This window comes from Tetrao urogallus, assembly GCF_951394365.1.
Source record: "Tetrao urogallus genome assembly, chromosome: 3".
In the NCBI taxonomy this organism is placed as follows: Eukaryota; Metazoa; Chordata; class Aves; order Galliformes; family Phasianidae; genus Tetrao; species Tetrao urogallus.
This window is the reverse complement of record NC_136815.1, coordinates 83,745,337-83,764,321: the sequence shown is the minus strand read 5'-3', so window position 1 is coordinate 83,764,321 and position 18,985 is coordinate 83,745,337. Positions and strand designations below refer to the sequence as shown.

The window sequence follows — 18,985 nt, the reverse complement described above, 5'->3', positions numbered from 1 at the left end:
TCATATTTGGAAAGAAGATGATGTTAGCATGCACAAACCTCTGACTATTTTCAGTGAGTTTTAGCAGGACTGGCGTTAGCCACCACAATGATCAAAGGCTGGAAGGCACCTGACCATCCCCAGAGCAGCCATCAGTGCCTTTGAACCAAAAGCTGCTCTGCCCCTAGTCTAGACAGGGCATTGATGGAAGAATGAGCCAAAAAAAACCCCAACCCAACACCGTTCAACAGTGTCACTCATGAATGACAGCCTGACATCTCATGAAGACTATTACAAGCAGAAATGCAGATATGTTAGTTGATCTAATTTGTAAGAGTGAAAAAAGCTCGCTTTCCCAACAAGCAAAGAGAAAATTTATAGGTGGTAGAAGCACCTATACCATCATTTTTATCACTACAAACAGCTTCTCTACATCACCTATGGTCACTTGACCAGGATTTTCCAAAGGTGGCACAGTAGGGCAAAACAAATAAATAAATTAGGGTTCTTAATGCAGCACAAATATGCTTATGCTACTACTTGACATAAACACCAACAAGTATCTGAACTCATAATCCCAACTATTTTCACGCTAAACTTTGTGTTCCAGATTAGCTGGCACCCAAATTTTTGCCATGTTAAAACCTGAAAACGAACCGATTCAGGTTCCCTTCTACAAGATTTTGTACTAGTTCAGAATAAATTTTGCCTGTCCTGTGTTATTTAGTTTTATGTTTCTGTTGTAGCTCCCATGGAAATAAATAGCAAGCATTACTTTTGGAGCCCTAGACCATTCCTCTTTACTCTATGTGACCCAGGTAAGCCAAAAGGTTGGACACCCATGCTTTAGCCCTATCTTTTGAATTTCCTTTTTAACTCCAGTCACATTACAGAAACACACAATTCGCACACCGACCTTGAAAAGAAGTCTGACAACTTTTGTTTACGTGCCTTAACTCGCTCATTTGCATTCTGCAAAATATTTTGAAGCCATTAGCTGCAAGGTACCGTATCACATCTGTGCCACGCAAAAACCTTCCATCCTGCAGCAAACAATCATTTCGTGTCACTAAGCTGCATGATTCAAATGCATCCGGATTTCTGGTAAAAAGCATATGACCAATAATAAAAACTATATATAAACAAGCTCAGCTTGGACTCCTGCATTCATTTGGGAAATTGTCAGTAGAAACTCTCTGCTTATTGTAGCTGTATTACTCAACATGCTGTGCACAGGAATTGTTTGTGGAAACATTCGGTACTTTTAGGCCCGGTCTCTCAATGGGAATTCCACACTTAGGAAAGGTATAATTTATACATTCAAACCAGTCCTTGTGTCTGAATTTACATACAGGGAATAGAAGGTGAATTGTTCTGTGGTAAGCTGGAACTTACAAATGCGTTTAAGCACCTGCTGAAAACAAGCAGGAATTATGCTCTTGACATGAGTACATGCTTCCCTTTCCTGTGAAAGTAAAAGGGAAAAAACAAACAAAAAACTCAGCTCAATACAGGACAGCAGTGCACATAAAAACAAATCGGTATCAAATAAAAAGCCACAGATCCACTTTCCTAATTTCCAGACTTCCATCTAAGGAATTACATAGCATTTCCATGGGCCTTAAGCAGAAATGGAAAGGGATAACTATTAAGAAGCAAGGATAACTCAGTTGGAATACTTACTCACCTCCTCCCCTTAGCAGCATGCTCCAACATCAGCAGCTACAGACAGGTATGGGCAAAGCTGCGCTTCCGGAGTATGTTTATCTACCTAACCTCAAACAAATACTTGTTTTGTTACTGCACCAAGGGTGATGGGGTGAGTTCCAGAGCATTTCTTCACTTCCTCACCAGCACAGCAGCAGGGTTAGTATGAAGGGGGTGAAATGAACCCTAACTTGGGAAGATACTACTGTGTTAATGATCTCTGAGATGCAATTTGTGAAAAGAGAGAAAGGAGGTGGAAAGATTGGATGCATCTCTGGAAAAACACTCAGCTTTTTTCCAACGGGCTTTTCATGTGAAAGCCTGTGGTGTTGTTACAATGATTGTTCGGTATGACTTACGACAGCTCCAAAAAAAGCAAAGCCAGTTGTTATCTATCAGAGATTTACCACAGGAACAAAGGAATAACGCACCAGGAGAGGTTCAGCCCCCGTGTCCTCCTCACTAGAGGACTCCTGATTGGTTTGCTAACAGCTGTGCAGCACAAGGACACAAAAAGCCAGAGCATGGTTTCACTCAACCCATGCTGCAGCACCGTTAGCCCTGTACAGCTTCCAAGTGCAAAGCTAGCCGATATGCAATTCCCACGCTTGGATTTACATATGAAACAGGAATATATTTTAGAATTCATTTACAAAAGCAACCTTTTCTCACACAGGCACATTAAAAAAAAAAAAAACCTCAACTCACAACCTCCTTCACCGCATAGCCACACTAAGTTCCTTCACACACCTGGGCACAAAGATGGCAACAGCGATGAAGAAAAGCCTTTCCCACCTTCACACAGCCAGAAGCCTGTTCCCTTTATCTTCTTCTGAGGATCTAATCCCCATGATTCATGTTCTGTGGTTCCTAGGCTAGGAGAGCACAGGTCCCCAGGCACGAAGCAGAGGCTGCAGCCAGATGGAAAAGCCACAGCCCGCGCTCCCAGCACTTGCTTCAGAAATTGAATGAAGAGCACGAGCCTGCTATATGCAAGGTCCAGTACATTTACAGAGGTACTTGCCATGTTTTTTGCCATAGACCCACTCAGCTGAAGAAACACTGATGTAGTTGCAGGGACACAGAGGAGAACCTGGGCACTACTGAAAGGAATTAATTCTCAGCGGGGAGACATCCAGCTGTTAATTACTTTTCAGCATGAGCTGAAGCCTAACTGTACCTTCAGGCCCTTCATTTCAATAATTCATTCACCATGAAGAGCCTCCCTCAAACGAAAGGCAATATAACCCCGCCACGGTCAGAACGAAGAGCATGTGAAATAGGTCTTAGAATGCACAGCACTTTCTGCCTGTTCATGCCCTATGCTCATGAGGCAAATAAAAAATAAAATTTATAAGGAGAGCCATGCAGCTCAAAGACTTTAGGAAAGGGTTCTGCTGGAAAACAACAAGTCAAGCGGGAATGCTGCTGCATGGGATAGCCAAGACTGACCCGGCTACAATCTCCAGCATGACCCCAAATGACCACTGCAGGGCCTGATCCAGCAAAGCCCTTGGCCACAGCAGCTCCTCAGGCTTTAGTGGCCAGGAGGTGTCCACACAGCTTGGTCAGAAACCCTCTCAACTCTTCTGCATCTCATCTTCTTGCCCTGGAGCGGACACAGCAGAATCACCTTATTTTGCAGGGCCAGTTAAAAGAAGCGAAACAGAAGAACAGCAGAGCCCAAATGACAGATGGTGAAAAACGTTACTGTTCAGTTGTTGCTGATTTTGGACCACTTCGAGGACAATAAGGAGAAAAATGTCAGGATAAATGCATAAGTCAGTTCTGGTGATTTTCTTCACTGCTCTCTGGCAGAGACAAGAGAGCAGGCTGTATGAATGGTTCTGTACCAACAACAGTGTACCAACAGAGCACTCAGAAGTTTGGATATTGCATATGCAGAAAGATTGACAATTGCAAATTACTTATTTTTGGTACTGCTTATGTCTAACAGTTTTTAAAACATTTGAAGCAGAAGGGGAGGGGAAAAGAAAAGAAAATGCCTACAAAAAAAAGTTGGCAAGATCAGTTGCGGACTTGCTTGCTATGAAAGGCGATTGTTTTATTTGTTGCCCGCATGTGTTTTCTTTCTACTCCTTCTCAGTGCTCAAAACCACTGCCAGTTCACCATAAACAACAGAAGCCCTTCTGTGCAAACAGAAAGAAGCCTCTGCTCCCTAAGCCCAGGAAGAAGGTGGATTCCAAACCTTCCACAGAGTTTCAAAAGTAACCTAAGAAAAACATACCTGGGGACAGGTGGGAGCCTGAGTAGTCAGAAGGCACAGAAATAGAACCAAGCATGCTTTGGAAGACTATACACATAAGCTACAACATTTGCTAAAGTAAAAATAATTAAAAGATTATTCTAACAGGACTTCTCTTTCTGATGTGTTAGTACAGCATGCTCTCTCTTTTTGGGTAGTTAGTGAGCAGAAAGGAAACCATGTTTTTTTTCCAGCGTGCCTCACCTCCCTGATGCTATCTCCATGTGAACATTTCCCTTCCAAGTTCAATCGTTTTTTTTTTTGCCTCAAACTTTTTGAGAACTGTTCAGAATTTGATTCTTTAAAAATGAATCATTTAAGATGCAGAAGATGAGAAGCAAACAACGCAGAAAGCAAGGGAGGGAAGAAGCGAGGGAAAAGCCCTGGGTCTGCCTCTCTACAGGATTTGTTTTGATACAGTATCCCCGTTGCATGAATTTTCCATATGCTTTTGTCAGATCCCCTACATAAAGCCACAGAGCTGCCCAAAGCTCATTTTGTACTGCATGCTTACGTGGCAGGCCAACCTCTGCTCAGTCAGTCTCCCCCAAAGCCAGGATCTGTAACCCAGAAAGATATACATGCAAAGTTGAGGCTTTTGGCCTTTTGGCCAAAGGATCAACACAAGCGAGTCAGCAAAGCAAGCCACAATATTCTGGTACCAAAGAACTGTGCTTTCACAAGAAAGAACAAAGCATTACCAACAACATAAGAGTAACTGTTCTGCATACACATATGAAGCAAATATCACAATGAGAATGCACATCTAAATGAGCAGATGCTAAATAATCCAGAACATCTCTAGCTTTTGTACATGCTTGACTTTCTTTGGTGCTAAAGAGAAACCAAACACTAACAACAGCCTACCTACACACACACACACACACACACACACACACACACACACACACACTTTCTTTTCCCCTTATCTGATTAGGAAACCCCATAACCCCATAGCTAACTGAAACTATCAGTCCCACAGATGTCGTGCCTAAGGACTGGTGTGGAAGGCAGGTGCATCTCCTGCACGTTTCTACCTCACATCCTCAGTCTTCACCATTCAAAAGGCTCCTTTTGTTCCCCGAGCACCACATTCTGTTTATACAGAGCTGCATATTTAAATGCAGCATACAGGCTAATCGAGACATTTAAGTCACTGAATGCAGATCTGTTAATCAAAACTGATTGCTAGCTTTCCTTCCATTTACTGAGGGTTCTTCTGTAAGACATCATCATAGCTACTGTCACCGAAAGTGCATCCAGAGCTTCATGGATTAAAAGCTGATCAGTTATCTTACTGGCTTAAGAGAAGAGTTGTGTGTCAGCATTTGCTAGCAAAGCAACATTCACATTAACTTGCAGGTAGTAAGTACGTAACTGTGCACAAACATTAACCCCTTCTGGTAGCTCCAAAGCAGACTTCTCTGCCCTTTTTCTAAGCATTGGTAAATTTTAAAGCATTTCAAAGTTCTGCATGCCCTCACAGAATTAAGTGGTTAACCAGAAACTTTCAAGCTCAGGAAAACACTGACCACTACATGATTGTTGAGCCATTTTCTCCTGCCAAAAAGACATTAACTCTCAGACTCCTCCCTGCTCCTAAGGATTTTTAAATAGCTTTTTATAATTACCATATCCAGCTACAGAAGCCCAACATCACTGAGCTCAGACTATCCCAGCCCAACTGAAAACAGGAAATTTGCAAGCTGCATGCATAAGCTTTTAACATGTGGCCACAGACAGCATACTAAGGTTCTCTAGAAAATACCCAAACAGATTCAATACCTCTCCTGCCCTTGACGTTACAAACATACATGGAAAAAGAAGCTGTGAGGGGCACACCAGCCTGCTCACCACATGCTCCCCTTTTACTGAAGTTCTTTTGACAGTTCAAGGCAGCAAATTGGAGCTATCTAGCGTGCAAACCTGGGCAGCGCTTCACTGAAGCTCAGAGGCTGCTCATTCAGAAGGAAAGCTGCTCAAGTGTGGGCCTTCAACTGAATGGAGAAACAAGAACTTTTACAGATGGAAGAAAAGCACAAAAAAAAAAAAATTAAAAAATCACTGTGCAGATTGGGAAAGTGTTTCAATATTCATGCACCTTTTGCACTCCTAGCAGTTCTAAGTGTGTTGATAGACATTCCAGAAATATAACCATCCACACGGCCACTCTTTTATTTTGAGGAGACTGCAGAACTACCTCTTAAAATAATAGGGTCCATTTTGGGATATACTGATAACCCATTACTTGGCAACGCTTTCTGAGCATGTTACAGGCAGATATCACATGCTGCAAACCTCTGAGCCTTGGCTCTTAATACACCATGTTTCTCTATAGAGAACTCCTTGTTCTGCTTTCTCACTGCACTATGAGATGTTGTTCCTGAGGAACACACCTGGTTAACTGAAAGAATTCAGTAATTTTAAAGCCTCCTCACATAAACTCAGGGTCATCTCCTCTTAAGCATCATTCTACCTACAACTCTGGTCAGTGAGAAAACCAGAATGCGTAAGATGTCAGCAATATCAAAAGGTCTATAAAGTTTAAGAATAGGAAGAAAAGTAAGGAAGGAATAAGAAGACAGTGTGGTTTTTAAAGCTTGATTGCTAGGAGGCCATACGCAACAAAGCAGTATCTGTAGACAGTGAGAATTTGTTATGGAGAAACAGAATAAGAGAAGGAAAAAAGCAACTCACTTAAGAGTTGTTAAGTCAAAAAAGCTGAACAGGTAGTCTTAAAGAATTTTCTATTCACTATTTTTTGAAAAAGCATGGCAGAAGGCAGCCATACACTGAAAGAACATTCAAAATCAAAACCTCTTTTGTGCTGTGACCATATCCTGCCTGTGAAAGCCTCCCAGGAGCACTGGGACATGCCCAGCTCTGCCTGGGGTGCCCACCCACTCACTTGGGCAGACAGCATCCCTCAGGCAAAGGCCCCCAGAGGGAGATTCCTCCTCCAGCCCACAATTTGAAAGTTTGCCTGGGGAGCCTTCCTGCATATGTTAATAGCCTACCGAAGCAACCGAATGCTTCAGAAAAGGAGAAGCCTGCTTAAAGAGCTTGAAAGAGAGAAGATGGACCATTTGGGCAGGAAGCAGGTGTGTATGCAGCAGCCAACAACAAACAGGCTTGCTCTTGCTGTCCTTGGGGTGATGGGTTTCTTGCCTGTGCAGAAAGCTCTTTAAATGCTGTCATCTTGGTACAGAACTTTGCTGAAGAAGCTCTTAGGACAGAAGTTACAGCACTGTTGGCACATTATATTCCAAAATTATTAGAAAAAAAATGAAAAAATCCACAAAGAAACACTATTTTCAAACATACTGATGAACAATTATCTGGACATATTAAACCATTTTAAAGTGGATGATTTCACGCACACAGAAATATACTGTCTTTTATTTTTATTTTCTTCAAAGGAAAAATAACATAAGAAAACTGAAATGTTCCATGAATCAGTGCCATGAAAAAGAGCACATCGACAAATGTGTGCAAGACAAATTCACTGTGTACACTGCGCAAAGATTTATTGGAAAATTATTAAGTCAGCCCTTTATTAAAGTTCTGTATTTTCACAGTTCCAAATCTGCCTCACAAAAGCATTGTCCTTATACTGAAGGAGGCAATTCTCTTTTAAGATTCGATGCATTAAACTATCACAACATGCATACTTAGCTCTGCCGCTTGACAACTGAGAATTACAGGAACATTTTGACATAGGATGTATTTTACTAATAAAAATTGCAGAGTAAAAATATTTTAAACACAATTATTACATACACACCACTGTGTTTCCTTGATAGAACCAGGACAGAAACACAAACACTTCTTGCTGTATGAAATCCTGAAGCAGGGAGTAAAAACAGCTTACAGCTTACATCTGCTCCTCTGAGATGTGCTCCTCTTCAAAAGGCACAACTGCTAGAGATTCCACAGAGGTAATGGAATAGCAAAACCATCAGAGAAACTATATTTTACGTGCCATTTCTAAACATTCCTTCCTTTTTCCTGGCTCGGTATCACAACTGCATCACAATCTTTAGAGTAAGAGCAAGCGTTTGATCTTCCATCTGATTTAGCAGCACTCAGTAGTTGAAAACAATATAGCTCAGCATTAACTTCTACTTCCTAGCCCCCAAAATTAGGTAAAAAAAAAAAATCAGAGGAAATCATGTGGCATGCTCTGGATATTCCATGACTACCACTGCTTGGCAGGGCTCGAGCCACATATTTCATAGGTAACTAGGAACACATACACAGTTGTTTTGTAGCTACGTTAGACCACAGGATCCTGCTCAACTACCACTTTTTCCTTTCCGCACCTCTTTCCAAACTCTGTGCAGTTTTGGCCCAACAGAAGGATTCACAAAGGGGACTGAGCACAAGTTTATCTTTTAAACACATAGGAATTTGGGGGAAAACGGTTCACATGGCATTTTAATGTATGGGTTCACGGTCCTCCTTATCACACATTCTCTGCTCACTGCTTCAGCTGTCAACCAAAGATGTTAAGTGCAGTTTATTACACTAACCAGATGCAATTATGAAGTATAGACAAAATCTGAAGTCAAAGATTAAAGCTACACACACACACACACACTGACTTTCTCAGCTTTAGTCTTACACTGTTCACACCTGCGGGTCATTACAAAGCCATTTCTTTTTCAGTCACCAGAGGTCATAAGGGAATGCTATGTCAGCACATTCTCTGAGCCATCTCATTCTGAGAGAAACTTTGCAGACATTTTATAAGTTATTGTACAAAAACAAACAGTCCCGCCCAGCCCTACTAACGAGAGCTTCCCCACTCCCTCCACAAATGCATCACTGAAGGCTCCAAGCATCTGCTATACTTTTTTTTTTTACCCCCCTCCTCCTTCTTAACGTAAATATTCTGAGTTATGGTACCCTTAACAAGGGAAGGGAAAGACTGCACCTTGCACAACTTGGAAATGTAAAGCCCAGCTGATTCATCTCCTTTAAGAAAGGAAAGCCTTGCTTTTCCAAATGAGCAGAGAGCCTCAATTTCCCTCCTCATAATCTCAAAAGCCATTACTGAGCTAAAATTCTTGCTGCACAAGGCCGACATACCAAAGAACGAGCAAGTCTAGGAAGCACATACTTGTATAACTAGCTCCTCGAAAATGCACAGCTCTGGAAAGTCTCATTTATGTTTCCTGGCATAAATATTTAGAGCAGTTTGCAATGTGAAATCAAATTGTCTGATCACAAGAAATTCAAGCGACATGCCTTCTGCACCAAAAGGGAACAATTTCAGGATTCAAACACAAACACAGCGGAAGCCCAAAAACCAGAGGACTACCCTTTTCAAGTCAGACTACAAGGAGACTGTTCTGATGGTAACAAATGACTGTGGCTAGAATAAGAGTTTTCACCCCTTCAGCAACTGAGCAAAGCGTTCTGTCAGACAGATGCTACTCCCCACCACCAGCCATGCGTGCAGGCAGCAGAGGGAGGCCCAGCACACCTCCTCTCCTTCCTGCCAAGGAGGGGGAATGCATCCCAGAGCCCAGGGGTGCTTGCCTAGAGCAGCAAGCAAGCACTTCCCATACTATTCTTTCCAAGCACCACGAAGTAGGACCAAGGTACAGATGGAAGGAAACTGCTGCATATTCCTTTGTTACTTCTTACAGACAATTCATTGCAACTGTGTATTTTTAAGTGCTTACAATGTACTCGGAAAGCTTATTTTGCTAGATATAAAAGAAAATGTGGAATAAAGACTGACGTATAGAAGTTTTGAAAATACAGATGCAAGTGAAAACTTGTGAAGTTTTAGAGAAAAAAAATGTGAGACCCTAAGCCTGTCTGTCCTCTTTTGTAACAGATAATTCAGAGCATCAGTGACCATAAAACTGTGAGGAGGCTCTGATAAATAAGCTCTTCTGGCCTACCCAGATTTTGTTATCTACCTGCTATTTTCTAAAGGTGACATCCTGAAAATAGCCATTACATTGTTGTTTGCGTGGGCAAGTTCACTGCCTACACAGGACATTAAAGCAGCTATGCTACATACACATCCACTGCAAACCAACATCTAGACTAAGCTGAGAGGATGATATAGGTTGGCAAAATTTTATTTATTTAAAGTTCTATTCTTCTAAATGCTGACAAGAAAATGTCTCTCACAAAATGTTGTTTCAGAGTCCAAAAAATTGACTCAGTTTCACTCCAAAGCCAAATGCCTGCTTTAATACAAATATTTGAAAGAACTGTGGAAATCTTACTTTTTGTTTCTCTTTGCACAGCTACGATTACATCTTTTTTTTCCCCAAACCTTCTAAACACACTGGAGCTCGCGCTTCAGCAAATGCCCAGTCCTGTAGCATTTCATATGCTTTACTCAATTAACAATCAGCAAGATAGAGGATGCAAAGTTAAGACAATTACCTATCAGCATTGTTTCACTTCACTTTTATTCCTCAAATCTACCTTGCTGCTAAGGTATATTCAAGCCCCATTCTGTGGCTGCTTTTTAGTTTGTATGAATTTTTTTTTTAAGCTTTATTTTACTCTTCAATAATTTCTTCAAGCTTCATCATGATTCGAACTGCAATGATAAAGATGTCCAGTCCATACAAAACAATTTGTTCTTTTCTACCATCAAAAGAACAGAATTAAGCTGTTTCCTCCACTTTTTTTTTTTTTTCCTTTAAATCAACAGTCATCCTTGCAGATGTGCCTCTGCAATCCTTTTACCTGGAACACCATTTCTTTATCCCTCTTTCTAATGTTATTTTTCTCCCTCTGAAAGCACCTATTTTTGCTACGGTCTGCATCCAGCAGGCTCGCTCTGCATTATTCCTTTTTTTTGTGATATTTAGCACGTGCTACACAACAATCTATATACAGAAATAATGAGGGTTGACAGTTACAACTACATTTAAATGTGCTTGTGTTTTGATGGTTTACTTCAACTTTAGTCGTACTTTGTCCATTCTGCATGACAGTTGAATGTCAAGTTTTAGGAACAGGTATTTTTTCTTGTTAATATTTTCTTGTGTTTTTCATTAATGTGTAACTAGGAAAAATTCAGTTCCCTCTTGGTTTACCAGTATACTAAAATTCATAGTCACTCCTTTAAGAACTTCCATTGCTTCTCAGTTTTGAGATTTGCTAGAAGGAGGAGGCTCTGCGGGTAAAAGCAAACAGCCCAGATGTAAGGAACAGATCTAATGTTATCCTGATAAAAATATATACTCATCTTTGGGCAATTTCAGACTCTCAAAAAGCCTGCTTATACATGGCAAATACATGTTTCCAGCATAGTTTCACAAGGAGTTCAAGTTGCAATTCAACACACTGAAAGGAATAAGGTTAAAAAAAAAAAATAAAAAAAAAAAAAAAAATCAGTAATTCTACCTGCTCTGCTTCAGGCACTTTTTTTTTTTTTTCCTCTCCATTCCCCACTCTTAGACCAGCACAAACACTTGTAAGCCCAAGCAACACGGAACAAGGAGGGTTTTAGCTATGCTTGCCTTTGTGCTGTCTCTCCCTGGACACAACCCTGCAGGGTGCGTGGGACCAGGGGGGGCTGATCCAGCCTAAAAATTGCTCCCTGCCCTCGGTCTTAGCAGAACTAAAACAACCTCAGTACCACTTGGGAAGCTATGACCTTAATGACGTTCCTCTCTAAAGGCTCTCCCTGCACCCAGGGGCTTTCTCAGGGACATTATGCCAAGCACATGAAGTAGGCTACTACAAAAAACGGTATCAACATTTTAAACCCATAAGCCTTATTCTCTCCAAAGGCCCTAGCGGCTCTTAACACCAGCACCAACAGTCAAAAAGCTCACTCAGAGGACAGGTTTCCTCCTCCATCCCCAATTCTGTTCCATGAGGGCACAGCCTACATGCTGAATGCCTGCCCTTGCCTCACAGGGTCCCGGCACTGCACCGACTCATATGGGAAGCGCTGTGGTTAGATATGATGGAATTTCTTGGGGATTTCCTACTGTTTTCTTTTTTGTTCTTTTTTTTTGTTCTTTTTTCCCCACTGCTTAGGCACTGAGTGCCTGCCTTACAATACTAACCACCTTATCCTCTAGGCCCTTAGAAACTGATGTGGTATCTCCAATTTACAGGCAGGAAACAGCGAATAAAAGATGTACCAAAAGAGTTGGCTAATCTCAGGTCTTCAACTTGAGTCACCTAGGTCCCAATTGAATTAATTCATTTTTTAGGGTGTTCCAAAAGACCATGGCTACAATTCGAACATAAAACACAAACCACAGTTACAAAAACTGAGAATTTATGCCGTGGCACCTCAGCTTTGGCAAAACACAGAACACAATTAGCAGCTGGCTGCAGAAGCTTGGTTTAACAGAATCACTCAACCTCACACAAGAAGCTTGAAGGCAGAGGCAAGAACAAAATGCAGCTCTCTTAAGGCAGTGCAGTCTTATCCATCCTGCCAGCCTTTCCTCTGTTGCAATCCACTCTCAGCAGACATTTGACCATCGCCTGTGGCCACCGACAGAAGGGGCCCAGCCGTCCTGAGCAGTGAACAGCATCAGACCCTGTCAAAAATGCTTACACAATCAGTTTTGGGGATGTATACCAGGTAAAAGATGGCAAACTATAGCTTTCAATTCAGACTTTCTTACACTGCAGAATATCTTAGTTTCTCAAATATAAAAATATATAGTATTCACATTACAATGGACTTTAACGGCTGCAGCCAAGAAGCTCTGTTATTAACATGCAAGCTCGCACTCACACTTCAAACACATAAAACAAAACCAAAAACAACAGAGAGAGAAATTCCATCATTCCACATCCAGGCTGAGAAATACAAGGCACAGAGAGACTGCTTCCATGGTCTACAGGAGATACGGACTGCGCATTGCATTGCAGGCAGGCCTGGCCAGCCAGCTGATACCTACAGGACCAAGTGATCCTTCCATCTTTATGAGGGAGATTTTAGTTTGAAGTGAAATTATCAGAAACAATAATACACGAAAGCAACACTTGCTGCCAAATTGATGCATATCTCTAACAGAATCACCAAGACAAAGCTCTGACTTCTTGTTCTCCCTGTGTCACACATGCTCCAGAAATTTCAGCAAGATACGTATTTGAACTGCCCTATCACGGTGCATTATTTTTATATCAGAAACAGTACTATGAGCTGAAAGTCAAGTGTTACACCTGCAAATTTCTCTTACATAGACCAAGCACAAGTTAAAGATGTGAATCCCATAAAAAACTGCTTTTTTCCCTTTTTTTTTTTTCCCGAAATGCAAATCCTGAGTTACAGCACAGCACAACGATCGATTCCCAAGTCTTACAGACTACATGACTAAGCACTAATGCAAAATATTAACCCATCAGCTTCTAATGTCAACAGCCTTATTTCAATATTGAAAGCACATTATAATTTTCAACCAACTCTAAAAGCCTTCGCTAAATTACTCTTCAGACATCACAGACATCTCACTCTCCTGGAAATCAGACACAGAACGTAACTGCCTTCCCAGCAACTTTAGGCACACTTTTCAGATTACAACAAAGCTATCAAGCCATTGAACAAAACAGCTTGTATTATATTTGCACTTCCTTAACAAACACAAAGTGTTAAAAAGATTTAGACACAGTTCTTGAAGTTTATGGGCCCATCCACCATTTGTTTCAAATGGAAAAATTCGACTGAGAAGGAAAAACAGAAACAGCAGAATTTGTATTTAAAAAAAAAAAAAAAAAAAAAAAGCTTATCTAGGAAAAAGAACGAGTTCAAAATATTTGCAACAATTTCATATCAGTGCATCACAGTTCTGCTAAACAGAGTACAAAGAATAAATAACTTCTCAGTTTAATCTCTGCAATTGGGTACACCAAAGCAAACAAAAACATGAGCTGTTTTTCCTCCTATATCCTCACAACCATCTGACAACAAACCCAGCTCACTCTGTACTGTTAAAAGCATGATTCTCTAATGTAGCTGTACCTCCGGGAATACATTTCTGCTTCTGTGAAATGTTTGCTACATCCATGTATCCGTTGGTCATGTAAGCATATAGCGTGACTGCACGCAAAGCAGTCTTGTACCAGCTGCCTAAAGCATGACACAACAAAAAAGGTTAATTCTAAGAAAGACAATGCTCTGGATGTCTTGTAAGCAGTGAAGACTGCAACGATCCCACTGTTTCCAGCCCACCTCCTGAGCAAGACGGATGTTTTCCTCTTTGACAGCACACTCATTTTCTGGAGGATGACAACACTTTCGTTAGCAACGCGATATATGGCTGAAACATCCATCCAAGGGGCTGAGACAACATCAGGAATGTCTGCTTATGAAATCCATTCTGGTTGCGTTGCTGACAGGTAACTCAGATATCTGGTTAGCATTTTGGTTTTGTTCCCCCCCCCCACCCCCCCTTCCTTCATCTTAAGTCTGATACCACACATGATTCCTCACCAAAGCAGTCCCCTGCTGATGCTAATGCTTTTAAACCTAAGGACCTATTTGCATTGAGAAGCAGGGAAGACTGACGTGACAAAACAAAATAACAAAACAAGCATAGCATAGCTGATGCCTCACTGACATAAGGCATCAGATACAACATGCTCGTTCAGCTGCAGTCAAGCATTAAAACCATGTCACTAGCACATAATCATGAAAACAAACGGCTGACTTATTCTGTTGGTTTTATACACATATATACAGATAAATTTTAATTGCAAAATAATGCTTCCCATATCCTGCCCTTTTGACACAGGTTCTTTCCTGCTGTGAAAATCAGGTTAGTATGGCACTATATATTGACTCATCTATAAACAGAAAGTGGAAACCAAGACAGAGGAAGAGGGTACAGGACCTCATTACACTCCAAAATGAAAATCAAACACAATAAGTAAGTAAGCAAATCAGATCTTTACAGAGGCCATCCATGCTATTAAAAGCATACAAAATAAGTAAAATAAAGCCATGTCAAAAAAAGAAGAGCCTTCAGGTTTCTTGCCAAAACCTTAAATTTAGCTCTATACATTAAACAATGCAATTTCATTTTCCTCAGACAAAACCATTACTTACAGTAAACAAAGGCAACATTAGAACCTTCAGAACTTATTTCTATGCTGCAGAAACCCACAAATTAACTTTTCTGGGGGGGAGTAGGGGGATGGAGGGGGGAGAGGAGGAGGAGGTGAAGTTATGTGTTTGGTTGCTTTGGTTTTCTTTTGCTTCAGAATTTGTATACATATTTTAGGTTCTTGGACTCTGTTGTTTATTCTTCAGGCTTACTTGGAAAGCAAGTGCAAACTCAGCAACTCATCCAACGCACAACAGAGCAGCCAAGGGTTGTTAGACAGCGCTCTCTCAGAAAAGTTAAACATTGATGAATCCCAGACAAGCCCAGGTAAAGCCACCGGCCATTCAATCACTATGGGGCAACCAGAGGGGTTGAGACAAGGAAGGAAGCAGCCAGGTGGGGGTATGGGGCATTCTTAGCACATAGTGCAGGAGGTAATAATTAAGTTCAGACAATGTAAACATGCCTTTTATCCTCAGAACAAGAGCCACTTAATATTGCATCTTTATTTCATCTTAGATCACAGCCACACATTCTTTTTACAGATCTTGTTATTATCTGTACCAATAGCCATAAATTAAAACACCACAGCCATAGAGCACGTTCATTTGGTTGGTTGATTGTTTTTATTTTTCATGGTTAAAGCTCTCAATTTGAGGCTGGTCCAACCTCCCATACACAAAAATAAGCTGTGGGAAAACAGAAATACAGAATCTTTCAGCCTCTTCCAATTCCATCAAAACCTGATGTTTTCAGCAAGCATCTTCTGATACATTCTCAGAAACAAGTAAAATAAACTGAAATCCAGCTTTCCTCATTATCTAGACTAAAAATGGAAATAGGGCATAACTAATGAGAAGTAAACTGATTTTTCAAATCACTTCACCTCTAATAACCTATTTAGTAGCACTATACGCTCACAACATGGTGAGGTTTGCAGAATCTGGGTAGCTTCAACAACCATTTCTATCTGTTAATGAAAGGTTTCGTTGTCCGTTCAAATTATGGGCTCATTCTCTACCTGTATTTCTTTTCCCAACATTTAACCCACCTTGATTTATTTGAAACCTCCATTTGTTACGGAGAAATATAAATTGATGAAAATTTCTATAATAGGGGCAATAAAAGCTAAGTGACTGGGGAAGTTACACAAGGAAAAAAAAAAAGCAATTATTTTCTTACACAATTAAGAATTTAATTAGATTATTTATTTTAAGCATTTACTGAAGTGAACACAAAGCTAGAAAACTTCACATCAGACTCAACTCCTTTTAGTTTGAAGCAATACAAGAGTAGATAACAGAACACTAAAAACCAATCACCTTTCTATTTGATTGGAAAGCATAACATCAGCTGTATCAGCAAGCTGTTAAGTAGCAGTATTAAAAATTGAGACCTAATTTATTGCTCAGAAGGGGAAGCAGCATCACCAAACATCAGCCATTGCTGAGCTGCCCACTGTTGCTTTTCCTTTCACAGGGTCTGTGATGGAAGTTGATCCATCATGCTGAACAACACTACTCAGCACTTCCTGAATGAAGACACTGCTAAAATGTCTTCTACAGCAGAGCTGCCACGTGGTAGCAGTGACACAGGTCACAAATGCAATGCCTTTGGTACAGCAGCATACACCAGTGCTTAAAAGCCTCTCAAATGTACACTAAGTGAAACATATGCTTACATTTGTTGGGTGTTGCTGTTTAAAAAACAAAAACAAACAAACAAAAAAAACCCAACCACCCATCAAAACAAAACGTAGCACAGAAACAAATGCTGTTCCTGCCTCTAAAACTTCATGTTGCTATTTGTGGTTTGTCACTGCTTTTATTTTCTAAAGGGATGTTTCCCTAATGCAGCTGTGAAGCTCACCTTAAAAGGGCTGATCACAGCCACACGTGAGGGTGCAGGTGGAAGCGTGTCTCCTGACTGCTGCTGATCAGAGCAGCAGTGGAAGAGTGCTTTCTTTCTGCACACACGTCTGCTCTTCAACCAATCTGTATTTTTCCCCCTTATTTAATTCCTCCAGGGCCACTTTGACCAAGACAGCAACAAACAATCGCAGGATCAGATTGCTGGTGTTCATCTGCCACCCCTGGCTCTGCGCAGTGTGCTGGGATACTATTCAAGGAGATGCCCAGTTTATGGGGAGGTCACTCACGCTCCTGCTCCTCTCTGAGCTCTGCTGTGTGTAAGGGAGTGCAGCAAGGAGACCAAGGTCAAACCCAGAGATTCCTGAGGCAGCACAGTGACAGAGGTGATAAACAGTGTGGGGGCATGCCTGGGAGAAAAGCCCCCAACAGCAAGGCACGCTGATTGCTATCAAGAAAAACAACCCCTGGCTGACAGCTCTCACACTGCCCCTACATTACACACTCAATTCCCATCTCCTGGTATATTTCAATTGTAAATTCTTTAATAAGGAAACAATGCGTTTTCCAAGCTCAAGCTGGCTACTGCTTTAAGCTGAACGAGAGTGCTGTCATGCACACTGCAAGAATAAGAACAGATTCTGCTTATTTCTCTCAAAATTTGAGAAGCCTCCTGGGTTACTCCTAGAATTGCTGGCAAACAGTGCTTGGATCAAAGCAACCTCCTTAAGCACATATTCCTTCAACCTCCCATAGCTGGAAGCACACCCAAGTTCCCCAAAAAGCCCTTTTTCCTTAGCTGACAGCAACATACCTCTGAGATTTCTGGGATGTATCTGCTTCGTCCGAGGCATTTTCCTCTAATCTCGTACACTGCTTTCTCCTCCCAGAAATGAAAAGTACAGCAAGCAGAGAGGTGGCAGCTCCATAAACTTGTCAGAGGGGTCACTTAATCCATATGCTAATAGAAAAAAACAAGTTAAGAGATGTGTGAATTAATAAGGAAAAAAAAAAGAAGAAAAAAAGATATCTACCTGCCTAAATCAGCTATGGAAAAGAGTGAGGAGCACAAAATATTTCTGTACCTATCCTTTTATGGAATGGTGTGTTCAAATATGATAAGGAAATTAAAAAGGGGGGACACTGTTTTAGGGATTTCTCAGGAGGAATGAGAAAAACAAGATCCTTTATTTTCCACATTTATCAGCTGTTACCTAGCCTGAAAACGACTTCCAACAACTTGTGTCCCACGCAAATAAATCCAGAAAACTAAACTAAACTTGACATCAGGCTTCAAGATAAGGGATGCTCATCTGCAGGGGGAAAGGCAGAACCAGCACACACAGGGAAACCCACAGTTCTGGAGTGCAGGTCTGGAGGAACTCCCAGGGAAGAATTATGCTTGCAGCAGGGAACAGAACACTCACAGCACTTTCTCCCTTTTCTAATGTGCTGCTGCTATACTTCCAGCATGCTTCATTACCTGAAATCCCTTACAGACCTATGGCAAAGCACTTATAGAACTTATAGAGAGTATAAGTGGAGCTGTTGCACTGTTCCAGCTCAACTGAACAAAACGCCACTTATTTTTATAGTCATGCTACCTCGAGTTGAGACATTTTCTTAGTTAGCAGCAGCAAGAATTTACTTGAATTTATATAAACTCCAACACAGCTCTTAATACAGGCACAATGACTGCTGATAGGAGAGAGCGTGGAGGGTTTTCAGCATTTTCAAGCCGGACAACAGACGCTTCGTTAAAAACAGAATTCAGAATCTCTACAAGCACTCCACTCGCAGCCCCCAGCTCAGAGGAGCATTAATGTTTAACGCTGCTTTTGTCTGTGGCTGCAGCACGGACCCAACGAGGGGCAGGCACGGACACAAAGGGAGTAACAAGAGGGATCTGCGGGATCGGGGACGGAATACCGAGCGGGGGGCTGCTTTGTGCGAAGGACGGGGGAGGTGGCGGTAGGGAATGGGGGGGGGGGGGGGGGGGAGGAGGGGAGCCGGGCGGCACCGCGGTAGGACAGAGGAGAGAGGGAAGGGAAAGGAGGAGGGAGGGGGGCGGAAAAAAAAACATGAATGAATGCGGAGGGCGGAGCCTGGGAAA

The 18,985-nt window shown here is 41.5% G+C and overlaps 1 protein-coding gene across 1 annotated transcript in view; it reads right to left on the bottom strand.

Annotated features, from left to right (window-relative positions):
• The window catches only part of HIVEP1 (HIVEP zinc finger 1), a gene marked incomplete at both ends in the record, with an annotated part of 106,990 nt that extends 89,264 nt beyond the window's left edge, over nucleotides 1-17,726 (bottom strand). The window contains one exon of the mRNA XM_079533629.1: nucleotides 17,687-17,726. Within this exon, the coding sequence (XP_079389755.1) occupies nucleotides 17,687-17,726 (40 nt within the window). The remainder of the gene's footprint in view (nucleotides 1-17,686) is intronic.
• Between the last annotated feature and the right edge of the window lie 1,259 nt (nucleotides 17,727-18,985).